The sequence below is a fragment of the Erpetoichthys calabaricus genome, chromosome 16 (genome assembly GCF_900747795.2).
Source record: "Erpetoichthys calabaricus chromosome 16, fErpCal1.3, whole genome shotgun sequence".
Lineage (NCBI taxonomy): Eukaryota > Metazoa > Chordata > Cladistia > Polypteriformes > Polypteridae > Erpetoichthys > Erpetoichthys calabaricus.
This window is the reverse complement of record NC_041409.2, coordinates 68,672,937-68,685,602: the sequence shown is the minus strand read 5'-3', so window position 1 is coordinate 68,685,602 and position 12,666 is coordinate 68,672,937. Positions and strand designations below refer to the sequence as shown.

Sequence of the window (12,666 nt, the reverse complement as noted above, 5' to 3'; positions counted from 1 at the left end):
GTTATCATAAACACAACTTTAAACCTGACCCTTCAAAATGGAAGGGATGTTTGTGTGCTAGTCATGTGAAAAAAATGTACACCCTCTTACAGTTCTATGGTTTTACATATCAGGACAGTTATATAATAATAATAATAATAATAAAAAGAGCAGGTGTAAAACAACACACAATAGATTCTACTGTGTCATTTAACAAAAAATAAATACAAAATGGAGAAGCCATGTGTGAAAAACGAAGTACATCTAATGATTCAAGAGCTGATAGAACACACCTTTAGCAGCATTAACTTGAAGTTATCCTTTTCTGTATCATTTTACTAGGCTCTCACGTCGTTGTGTAGGAATTTTGGCCCACCCTTCTTTAAAACACTGCTTCACTTCAATTGAGGTTTGCAGGCATATGTTTATGCACGGCTCTGTTAAGGTCCCACCACAGCATTTCAATCAGGTTGAGGTCTGGACATCTTGATTCTTTTCTTTTTCAAACATTCTCTTGTAAATATTGCTGGTGTGCTTGGGATCACTGTCCTGCTGCATGGCCCAATTTTAGCCAAGCTTTAGCCAGCAGACAGAAAGCCTCACATTTGACTCTAGAATACTTTGGCATAAAGAGAAGTTCATAGTCGATTCAGTGACTCCAAAGTGTCCAGGTCCTGTGGCAGCAAAACAAGCCCAAATTATCACCCCTCCACCACCGTGGTTAACAGTTGGTATGAGGTATTTGTGCTGTTATGCCAAATATGACATTGTGCATAATGACCAAACATCTCCATTTTAGTCTCATCTGTCTAAAGGGCATTGTTCCAGAACACTGCATGTCTAAGCCATGCTGACATATTCTTTTTTAGAGAGAAGAGACTTTCTCCTGGCAACCCTTCCAAACAAGACATACTTGTTCAGTCTTTTTCTAATTGTAATTAATAAATTGTCATGAACTTTAACATCTGACATGCTGAGGCCAATTGGTTTTTTTACAACTTCTCTGAGCACTGCACAATCTGATCATGGGGTGTATTTGCTGAGACGTACACTCCTGGGAAGACTGACAACTATCTTAAATGTTTTCCACTAGTGAATAATCTTTTTCACTGTAGAATGATTCAAACTGTTTGGAAATGGCCTTATAACCATTCCCAGATTTATGGGCAGCAACAATTGCTGATGTCTTTCCTCCTTGGCATTGTGTTAACACACATCTAAATGCTCCAGACCAGCAAACTGCCAAAACATCTGCTTTTATACAGGTGGTCACACTTGCTGATAATGATATAATCAAGGGAATTTGCTTAGCAGCACCCAGCTGCTACTTACCCTCTTAATTCCTATGGAAGCAGCAAGGGTATACCAAATTTTTCACAGTCCTTCTACATTTTGGCTTAGTTTTGTTTAAATAAGTAATGAAACGGTGTAATATGCCATGTGCTGTTGTTCATCTGAGATTGTGTTAACCTAATTTAAAGAACTGCTAAGGACCAGATTTTTTCATGATGTCCTGATACATTAAACTTTCATTTTTAAAGTGTGTACTTTCTTTTTCACATGACTGTACCTCCTCCTAAAGAATTCTATAAACCACACTCAGAAACTATTTAACCTTTCACAAAATTTTCTAACATTCCCAACATAATAAACCATTATCCTATCAGAAAGATAAGCAGGTTTGGATAAAATAGACTCATATAGATGACCACCAAGATAAAAAGTATTTTTGCAATATGAATGGGCATGTGTATTACTTACAAAGATTGATTTATTTATATTATTTGCCACGAGTCTGAAAAGACAAAAAAGTACTACACTATATGCTACAAACATTACTGAACAGGAATCCTCAGCTATTATCAAATTCTGCCATGATAAAAAAAATTAAGACAGCGGCCATCAATTAATATCTAGACAGTGCTAAAGTAGCTTGTTAATTCTTTTTCTTGTTCAATGGAGATTTTCTCATATCTTAATCAGATAAAAAAAGATTCATGCAGGCAAATCGCATTCATTCTCTCTCTCACATGCACACAAAATGGAAAAGCAATGTCAGAATGAAAGAAGGTGAGTACATCAAAGGAATATGAATAAAGAGGTGACCAGCACAAAAGAGTGGTGTTTAGAATGGATCCTAAAGTCAAAAACCTTTACGGAGGTGGGTCCCGTAGCAGGCAGGCAGACAGGCAGGTAGGCAAGAAGTTCAGATCAATAGCAGTGAACGGTAGTCGTACTCCAAGACAAAGCACAGAAATGATTCAAAAGCAGTAAGAGTCACATTTCATACCTTTATTACTTTTTCATTGCTTGAAACCTTCTCCAACTCTGCCTTCAACATTTCTTCAACTGACTTCAGCTTTCCATCTTTTTCCAAAATTCTAGGGAAAGAGAAAACTATTAAAATCACCAGACAGTGCGAGTATTCTATAAAGCATTCCTGTAAAATCCCATCTTAGCTGAACAAGTCTCACTTGAATTAGGCTAATCTTGCAATCAAGGCTTGACTGGTTTCACTAAAGCAAACAGCTTCTCTTTAACTCAAGACAGGCTGAGAAAAATCCTTGATTATGCACCGACTCATGATTTTTAAGCAGCCTTGAGAAATGACTGTCAAGAACATCTGTCATGGCTAAATAAGACACAGAATAGAGAGTAACATCTGCTGACTGTGTGTCAATGACTAAGTGTAAAGCTGATGTGATGCATGGCGTTTATATGACAGCTTGGATAAGTAAACAACAATTTACAGACTATGCTGCTCTTTGGAGTTTAACCGATATAAAATAGAATAACGTTAACAACGAAAGTAACAGTCTTCAGTGGTTGAACAAGGAGTTGTATTTGATTTTTACAAAATTGCATACAGTATCTGTAATAATACTAAAAAGAAATTTGTCACCGTTTAAGAAAAAGAGAGGCAACTATAGCAAAACAAATAGCCAAGCACACTGCAGTTCCAAATTATTCAAATTAAAATTTATTGCCTGGTTTGATTCTAAACTTAGTAGTTTGTTATACATAAACCATTGCAACATTAGATATTCAACACCACCACAAGTGGTTAGAAGCACACTTGAACATTTTTCATATTGACTAAAACTTACACTTGCATGCAAACATACGGTGCTCTTTTATCAAGCATAAAAAATGACACCATCTGACAATGGTAGGAGGTCCCTAACTTTAAATCTCAATATTATTGTAAAGTTTGCCCCAGATCAGAATGACTGATGGCATAACACAATGGGACACACGTCAATGTCATTTAAACATGACCAATCTATACCAAGGCTATCAAATAACTTTTGCTACATATCAGTGTCTACTGGGCCTTGTAGTGCATTTATTCTCATGTAAATGCAGTTATTGTACTTAAGAGATTTGGGAACGACTAAGTAACATTACCTAGTATCACGGATGACAAAGATTTACTGCCAAAAAACAAAAAAGCCTCATTTATCAAATGTACTGTAAGGACAGTAAGAAAACCACACAAAAAGTGAGCATTTAAACGTTTCTTTTCATTCTTTGGTTAAGTATATATTGTTTAAAACCTGTTACTTGCTCTAACACCCTGTTTGTTGGTCGTCAAACTAACTTCAGTACTTCCAGGTTTTTAATCAGCAGTTTTGTGAAACTACCCCAGTGAACTGGCCTTCTGGTTGTTAATGCAACTCAGATATAAAGAAATACAACAGATACTTTCCACCTAATAATGCATTTGTTCAGTTTTCTCTGGCTGTACTCTGGCTATAACTGTACTCGTCTCCACGCTCTGCAATGTTAAAATCATGGGAAGTGCCCTGTTAGCAAATGAACGACCAATAACTTGGCAGGATTCTCCTGGCCAATGAATGAAAAGGGAGGTGGGTTTTTATTTCAAAAGCTCTATGCCACTTGATCACAATTCTGTCTCTTGTAGAACAGCACTTTCTTGAAGTTTGCCAAAAAATGATTTGTTTGCGTCGTCATGAGCATACAATTGAATATGTAACATTTGAAGTATGTAATACAAGTAATCTGATATTTTCTTAAATATGTATATTTCCTGTTACTCAAACTACCTCTACTGAAGCCCAATGTTTTTGGAATTTTGTGATAACTCATCATGAAAAAATGAGATTGCAAGTTTTTTCTCAGCCACCACTACAAACAATAGAAAGTAAATAACAGACTCAACAATCGTTATTTTTGGGTGGAGTGTTCCTTCAAGGAACAACTTGTGCAAGACATACTCTGCAAACCTCCTAAAATATCTATGCCTATCCAAGATTCTCCACACTGCTAACACTGCACAGAAACTAACTACATGTTAAGGATTGCAAAGTGATGTCAACATTTTGCACAGTGGTGAGGCACTTCCTGTGGAGACATGCATATAATGTTGATTTTTGAAAGAAAAAAAAAAAAACTCCTCTGTCTTCTGAGAGATATTCATCAGGGAAAATCAAATGGTCTGTCTGTGCTTTCCTCTAACATTTACATAAGATGCTACATACAGCTGTTTACTCCATTGTGTACTTAAAATCTGAAGCAGAACCTATCATACCTATACCTACAACAAAATATTATTATAACATATTCATACTTCATTCATTTCCAATTATGAATTTCCTATAACTGAGCATCAAGATTTTCAAAAACAAGTTTTATGGCTGACTATAACCTATAATTAATGTTGCGTTTCATGCCACTATATAAAAAGTCCTAAAATGACACTTCCAAAAATGTAATAGGATATGCCTACTATATTATAATTCACTTCAATAATTATCTTTGTATTAAAAACAAAAAACAAACAAAAAAAAACTTACGTTTTCTGCAACTCTTCCACTAGAAAACTTGAAGAAATCTGCATAAACAATAAAAACAAATTAAAAAAAAAAAACAACCAGCAGATGTGCCAGGAGAAGAAAACTACAGTTTGCTATTACCTGCTCTGTTTGCTGCAGCTGAAGGCTTTTGACTTCTTGTTGAAGAGTGTTGTTCTCTTTCCGCAGTGCCTAATATATAACATGGAAAAGATCTTCTCATTCGTTACTCTTAAATTACAACAACACAGAAGCACTCCTTGATTGAAGTACGTAAAATACTATTAAAAATCCAACAGATTTTTCTACCATGATGGTCAAATGCCATATACTATTACTATATTTGTTGCTTTTCCCTTATTCGTGGTCACCTAAGTCGAGATGCAAGTCCTCCATTTTCCAACTATTTCATTATTATACCTAGTCTTTTGTATATTCTTTATTGCCACACATTTCCACCTGGTATTTGATCTCCCTTATCATTTTTTCTCCTAGCAAATCCATCTCTACTACTTCTCTAAGTATAATGCTTTCCACTTGGCTTCATACATATCCACTAGAATATTCTCTCCATCATCCTTCACCATCTCTCTTTAACCATTAAAGCTTAAGCTGACAGAGATGGGAGTAGATTCATACCTAGTGGCATGGATCTTGGACTATCTTAAAGACAGACCTCAGTATGTGCGTTTTGGGAACTGCAGGTCTGACATTGTGGTCAGCAACACAGGAGCGCCACAAGGGACTGTACTTTCTCCGGTCCTGTTCAGCCTATATACATCGGACTTCCAATACAACTCGGAGTCCTGCCATGTGCAAATGTTGGCTGATGACACTGCTATCGTGGGCTGCATCAGGAATGGGCTGGAGGATGAGTATAGGGACCTAATCAATGACTTTGTTAAATGGTGCGACTCAAACCACCTACAACTGAACACCAGCAAAACCAAGGAGCTGGTGGTGGATTTTAGGAGACCCAGACCCCTCATAGACCCCGTGATCATCAAAGGTGACTGTGTGCAGATGGTGCAGACCTATAAATATCTGGGAGTGCAGCTGGATGATAAATTAGACTGGACTGCCAATACTGATGCGCTGTGCAAGAAAGGACAGAGCCGACTATACTTCCTTAGAAGGCTGGCGTCCTTCAACATCTGCAATAAGATGCTGCAGATGTTCTATCAGACAGTCGTGGCGAGTGCCCTCTTCTATGCGGTGGTGTGCTGGGGAGGCAGCATCAAGAGAAAAGACGCCTCACGTCTGGACAAACTGGTAAGGAAGGCAGGCTCTATTGTTGGCATGGAGCTGGACAGTTTAACATCTGTGGCAGAGTGAAGGGCGCTCAGCAGGCTCCTATCAATTATGGAGAATCCACTGCATCCACTAAACAGTATCATCTCCAGACAGAGGAGCAGCTTCAGCGACAGACTGCTGTCAATGTCCTGCTCCACTGACAGATTGAGGAGATCGTTCCTCCCCCAAACTATGCGACTCTTCAATTCCACCCGGGGGGGTTAAACGTTAACATTTAACATTATACAAAGTTATTGTCTGTTTTTCACCTGCATTATTATCATTCTTTAATTTAATATTATTTATTGTATCAGTATGCTGCTTCTGGAGAATGTGAATTTCCCATTGGGATTAATAAAGTATCTATCTATCTATCCATCTAGTATATCTACTTTTTATTCAATCCATTTAATTCACCACAGAATTCCATAGCTGCATTTTCATTTCTTGAAATTCCATTCTTTTAACCTCCCTACTGGTTGTTCCCAAAGTTTCTACAATAAACACTGCTGGTCTCATTACTGTTTTGCATATTTTTTTCGCATGTAATATTTTGCCACACAGAATTCAACTATACTTTCTCTAATTTTTCCATTCCACTTCTACCCAATTTCAGTCTCTAGTCATCTGTCCCTTATTGCCAATAGGACTCCGCTTCTAACCCATCCGCTTCCAGACTTACTTTTTCATTCTTACTCCCTACACTATACTGTTTATTCTGCAATTGCAGTAAGTTTTTAATATGTTTATCTTCATTACATGCCCTCCTAAAATATTTTATCACTACAGTAATCCCTCCTCCATCGCGGGGGTTGCGTTCCAGAGCCACCCGCGAAATAGGAAAATCCGCGAAGTAGAAACCATATGTTTATATGGTTATTTTTAGAATGCCATGCTTGGGTCACAGATTTGCGCAGAAACACAGGAGGTTGTAGAGAGACAGGAACGTTATTCAAACACTGCAAACAAACATTTGTCTCTTTTTCAAAAGTTTAAACTGTGCTCCATGACAAGACAGAGATGACAGTTCTGTCTCACAATTAAAAGAATGCAAACATATCTTCCTTTTCAAAGGAGTGCAAAGCAAGCAGTCAAAAAAAAAATCAATAGGGCTTTTTGGCTTTTAAGTATGCGAAGCACCGCCGGTACAAAGCTGTCGAAGGCGGCAGCTCACACCCCCTCCGTCAGGATCAGAGAGAGAGAGAGAGAGAGAGACACAGAAAAACAAACAGTCAAAAATCAATACGTGCCCTTTGAGCTTTTAAGTATGCGAAGCTCCGTGCAGCCTGTCCTTCAGGAAGCAGCTGCACACAGCCCCCCTGCTCACACCCCCCTACGTCAGCGCAAGAGAGAGAGAGAGAGAGAGAGAGCTGGATAGCTTCTCAGCCATCTGCCAATAGCGTTCCTTGTATGAAATCAACTGGGCAAACCAACTGAGGAAGCATGTACCAGAAATTAAAAGACCCATTGTCCGCAGAAACCCGCGAAGCAGCGAAAAATCCGCGATATACATTTAAATATGCTTACATATAAAATCCGCGATGGAGTGAAGCCGCGAAAGGCGAAGCGCGATATAGCGAGGGATCACTGTACTCTATTTCTATTTCCAGTTTCTTGTACTTTCACAAAACTCAAGATCATTTGCAAACAGCACTGACCATTAAGACACTTTTTTCACTTCCTTAAGCCAATGGCAAATTACACAACTTTGAGTCGAAAAAGATGTCAGACTTGACGACTGCAGTTGCTGATCCTGTTGTTTTGATGACATTAGATGACAAATTAAACGTCTCTGTGATAACCTGGCAGCACGGATTCAAATTTCCAAATTATTGCGAGTTCTCCAATTTATGTACTGTCTAATGACCCTGGTACCTGTACAAATGCTTTCCAGGTATGGTGAATTCAGCTGCAATCTACACTTTTGTTATCCTTTTTCTTTTCCATGATGAAACAATTATCAGACAGACAAGCCTCTCTTCTGTTTGCACAGTCCAGAACACCCGCATTCCTTACTTCTTGTGGCTGTGTTCTAGGCACTGACCTTCCAGGTGAAGGATCAATGGTTGTCACTCTAACACAGGACTGCCCCTATAATTTTAAATCTATTTAATTTAGTTGGGACAACTCAAAGATGAGTCTGACTGAGACATTGGGCATGTCAATATAATATGGTATAATATAAAAATTGCTGGAAAGATTGTGAGGTGTTATGGGTGCTTTATTTATCTCATCTAAAATTAATATAAAGAATAATGAGCTCAATGTCAACACCTGATTTAACCCCACTCTCACCATCAACTTTTCCATTCTCTCTTCATACATGACTGTATGATTCAGTAAACATTTTTGACAGGGCTTATTACAGTATGTAATGCTCCTTATGTAGATTCCTTTTTAAGCTCCACCAGATCTTTTCTCTTGCCACCATCACTTTCCTTCCTTTGCATTATGGTACACAGTTCAAAGATTCCATATTTGGTTCCTGTTGCCAAACAAAAACCATACTGACTCAACCACTATTTCTCTTAATCTATCTTCAAATATCTCAAACGATATAAGGTAGTAGCTTAATAGCTCAGAACTAGTCCATCTCTATTTTCCTTCTATATTAGTACTGATTAGCTGAAGGGTCATTTAAAGGGCACCTTTTACATTTTCAAGATTACATTCACCGTCTTTGTTAGTTCCTGCAACCCTCCTCTCCGACACCCACTTAAATACTTCCACTGGTATTTCATCTTGACCAGCTGCTGTTTTATTATACTTGCATTGTTTTAGTGCTTTGCCTTCTACTGGAGTGTTCTGTTCTACAGGACATTCTATACCGAAGGGTTGTATTTTTATGATGAGTTTCTGGTATTTTGATTACACAGTAATTCTATAAAATGCTTTGTACACATGATCTTTGTCTTTTCTTCCCTGGTCTGAACTATTTTTATTTGACCGTTTTCCTATATCTTTATAAATGTATTTTCTACAACTTTTGTCATCCAATCTCCACCTCCTTTATTTTTGTACTTTCTCTTTTCAGTGTTTCAAATTTTTCATGCCATGTATCTACAACTTTTTGTTTTTCTCTTATTACCACTAACTTTGCCTTCTTCCTTGCCTGTTTATATTCTCTAGATTTGCTTAACTTCAGCCTCATTTTTTCACAACTTTACTGCACCACCAGACATCTTTTCCTTCCTTTCTCGAATCTCCGGTATCCTTTATCATTTTATATTGTACTAGCTTTTACCTGCGACTTCGTCTGCGCAGGCCTTTTTTTCGGAAATATATATATGAAGTTATAGTTATTGCCCGTGACTTTGTTCGCGTGGAAATTCTGACACCGTGGGAGTGTAAATATTTAATTGGTTTTCAGAGGATTTCTTTATAAACAATATTTTTTGTTTGTTTATTGGGCGGAACTAATATTACCAGGCTTGGGGGCAAACATACGCGTGAGCAAGCTACGCAAAACTGACCGTTGGAGAAACAATCTTCCATTGAATCTACGGCAGTGTATTTCAAAGTTTGGCCCTGAGACTTATTTATCGTCATGGCAAAGCATACTTTGAGGGGAAATTGCAGTCTCTTAAAGTCAAAGGGGAGGTCACTGGATATTAGAGGAATGCGTGGCACGAAAACTTTTTCTCCTTGAGCACACCCGGTCAAAATAATGGCTTTGATTAGATTTTTATGCAGGGCTTTGACTTGCAGTCTAGTGCCATTACATAGTTTCGGTGGTTTTAAATTCTGAAGGAGCATTACGGGTGTGCTCTTCCGCAGAGTAAGCCTATGGTATGGAAGACCCGGTAGTTTAAGGGAATTTAAAAACTCTACCGGATAGTTAATGGCTTCATCTGCATTACAGACAGTGTCTATCGACTTGTAGACCATTTCTTTTCCGTCAAAGGACTTCAGCAACATGTCATTAATGAACGCAGCGGAGAAGTGGGTCTTGTAAATCCTTGTGTTGTTATTTTTCTGGTAATAATAACCATTGGCATATTTGAAGTCAAAACTTTCAGAAGAGGATACTTTTTTTGTGAAACATAAGCATGAAAAGGACCACTCAAAAGATCTGCTGTGAACCTAAGTCATTTTACAGGGTTATCATTTATAGACCAAACTGCATAGCATCAGGTAGGTCGCGCAAATGATGCACTGCTGTCGCTCACTTTACCGTCAGGCAGAAACAGAAACATCCCCTTCCTCATTACACGCATGCGCGCAGTGTCGTTTGCCCCTCTTCTCAGTGGCAAGAGAACGGATACAGTTGATGCCTCCCAATTCACCCCCTTAGGGATGGAATTTTAAAAAATCCTTTCTTAGCAGTTATCCATGTCATTATAAGAATGCACTGTCAAAATTTCAGCCCTTTAGGTCCAGCGGTTTGGTCTGTGCGTTGTCTGTCAGTCAGTCATGGAACTGTTATATATAAAGATAATTGCTCTTCCAACCCCCCAGGATTTTCATTAGTTGTTTCCTGTATTTCAGTCAGCCTATTTTCCTTTTTTCTTCTAGTTTCTGTTCCGATTCTCTGCTTTTTCATCTTCCACCATCTTTCCAGGTTGTCCTCTCTCACCTTTCCTAGCGGTCGCCATTTTTTTATATCAGTTACTAATACTCCATTCTGTGTTACCACTCCTTTGCAAGGCCAGGGTCTACATTTTCTCAACTACATATCTAGCTTCTTTTTCATCATAATATAGTCAATCATCGTTCTTCTCCCTCAACCACTATTAAGTTAAAAAGTGGATTTCTCTCTTTTCAAACTGATGTCATATTCATAATACAAAAAAAGAATTGGTATTCTACTAAAGCATTAACAGATAGGAAGAAGTGCAACTGGGACTAAGCACATGCTTTTAATCTTTTCCTTTATCTAGATTAAATGTTACTAGTGATGCCTCAGGTAATAAAGCACCTGTTTAACCTCTATATCTTTGCTAAATAAAAAGTAAGCTTATTTAAGCTTCTCGTTTATTACCCAACAAAGCACGGATGAACTGTGAAATTAACTGAGTTACCTCAGTTGCCTTCTTCATTTCAAAAAATGTCCTTCTACAACACTGAACAGACCGTTACTTCAATGACGTGCAGGTTAGATGGACCAACAATGTTAAATTGGCCCCATGATGTATGTGTCTGTTCACTCATCAACGAGATAGCACCCTATCCAAGGATTGTTTCTGTCCCAAACCTGATACTTGGTGGTATAGGCTCCAGTTTTCTACTGATCCCGGTCTGGATCAGCAGGTTTAAAAAACAGATGGAGGAGTGAACAAGTCACACAGACTGATCCGTGATGTGTTTATGAACTGGTTTACTGGACCCTAAATGTTGCGGAGGAAAAACTAAATATAGATGTGCTTTGGTTTTTGAGGAACTTACTGTACGTGCCAAATGTGACATAAAATGAGACCATAACTGGTAACCTGTATGCTACTTTTTATTAAAGACAAACTCATAATGTCATCTTTTGACATGTTTGCTACAAGTTTTTGAGGTTTTAAGACAAAAAAAGTATTAGGGTGACTATCAAAAAATAATAAAGGGCAACATTTTAACACTAGAATCCATGAAGCCTACGAAAAAAGTAGTAATCCCGGGCCACCTTAAATTCCTTTGCACCTCTCCATCAGAGTCTTTGTTTTGCAAATGTGTCAATCAGCACAAGCAGCCTAATATCTCATCCTTCCCACCAACACTGCTGAAGTTCTCCCAGCTCAAGTCTGTTTATTTGGGTGTGAGGTGCCTGGAGTTGTGTAGGGTAAATAATACATCATTATTTGGAATACATGTATTTCATGTGTGTTCAGTGTCTACAACGATCTGGGTAAATGTAGGATGACAGGAAATGCGAGGCAAGAAATGTTGAACACATAACTAAAACAGAATTTTTTTTAATGTTATAGTAATACAGTAATCCCTCCTCCATCGCGGGGGTTGCGTTCCAGAGCCACCCGCGAAATAGGAAAATCCGCGAAGTAGAAACCATATGTTTATATGGTTATTTTTAGAATGTCATGCTTGGGTCACAGATTTGCGCAGAAACACAGGAGGTTGTAGAGAGACAGGAACGTTATTCAAACACTGCAAACAAACATTTGTCTCTTTTTCAAAAGTTTAAACTGTGCTCCATGACAAGACAGAGATGACAGTTCTGTCTCACAATTAAAAGAATGCAAACATATCTTCCTTTTCAAAGGAGTGCAAAGCAAGCAGTCAAAAAAAAAAATCAATACGGCTTTTTGGCTTTTAAGTATGCGAAGCACCGCCGGTACAAAGCTGTTGAAGGCGGCAGCTCACACCCCCTCTGTCAGGAGCAGGAAGAGAGAGAGATAGCGAGAGACAGATAAAAAAAATCAATACGTGCCCTTTGAGCTTTTAAGTATGCGAAGCTCCGTGCAGCCTGTCCTTCAGGAAGCAGCTGCACACAGCCCCCCTGCTCACACCCCCCTACGTCAGCGCAAGAGAGAGAGAGAGAGAGAAAGTAAGCTGGATAGTTTCTCAGCCATCTGCCAATAGCGTCTCTTGTATGAAATCAACTGGGCAAACCAACTGAGGAAGCATGTACCAGAAATTA

The 12,666-nt window shown here is 38.4% G+C and overlaps 1 protein-coding gene across 1 annotated transcript in view; it reads right to left on the bottom strand.

Moving 5' to 3' along the window:
• The window catches only part of ktn1 (kinectin 1), a 121,058-nt gene that overhangs the window by 48,674 nt on the left and 59,718 nt on the right, over window positions 1–12,666 (bottom strand). The window contains exons 18-20 of the mRNA XM_051919745.1: window positions 4,917–4,985; window positions 4,797–4,834; window positions 2,270–2,360 (exon numbers count right to left, since the gene is read on the bottom strand). Coding sequence (XP_051775705.1) covers window positions 2,270–2,360; window positions 4,797–4,834; window positions 4,917–4,985 — 198 coding nt within the window. The remainder of the gene's footprint in view (window positions 1–2,269; window positions 2,361–4,796; window positions 4,835–4,916; window positions 4,986–12,666) is intronic.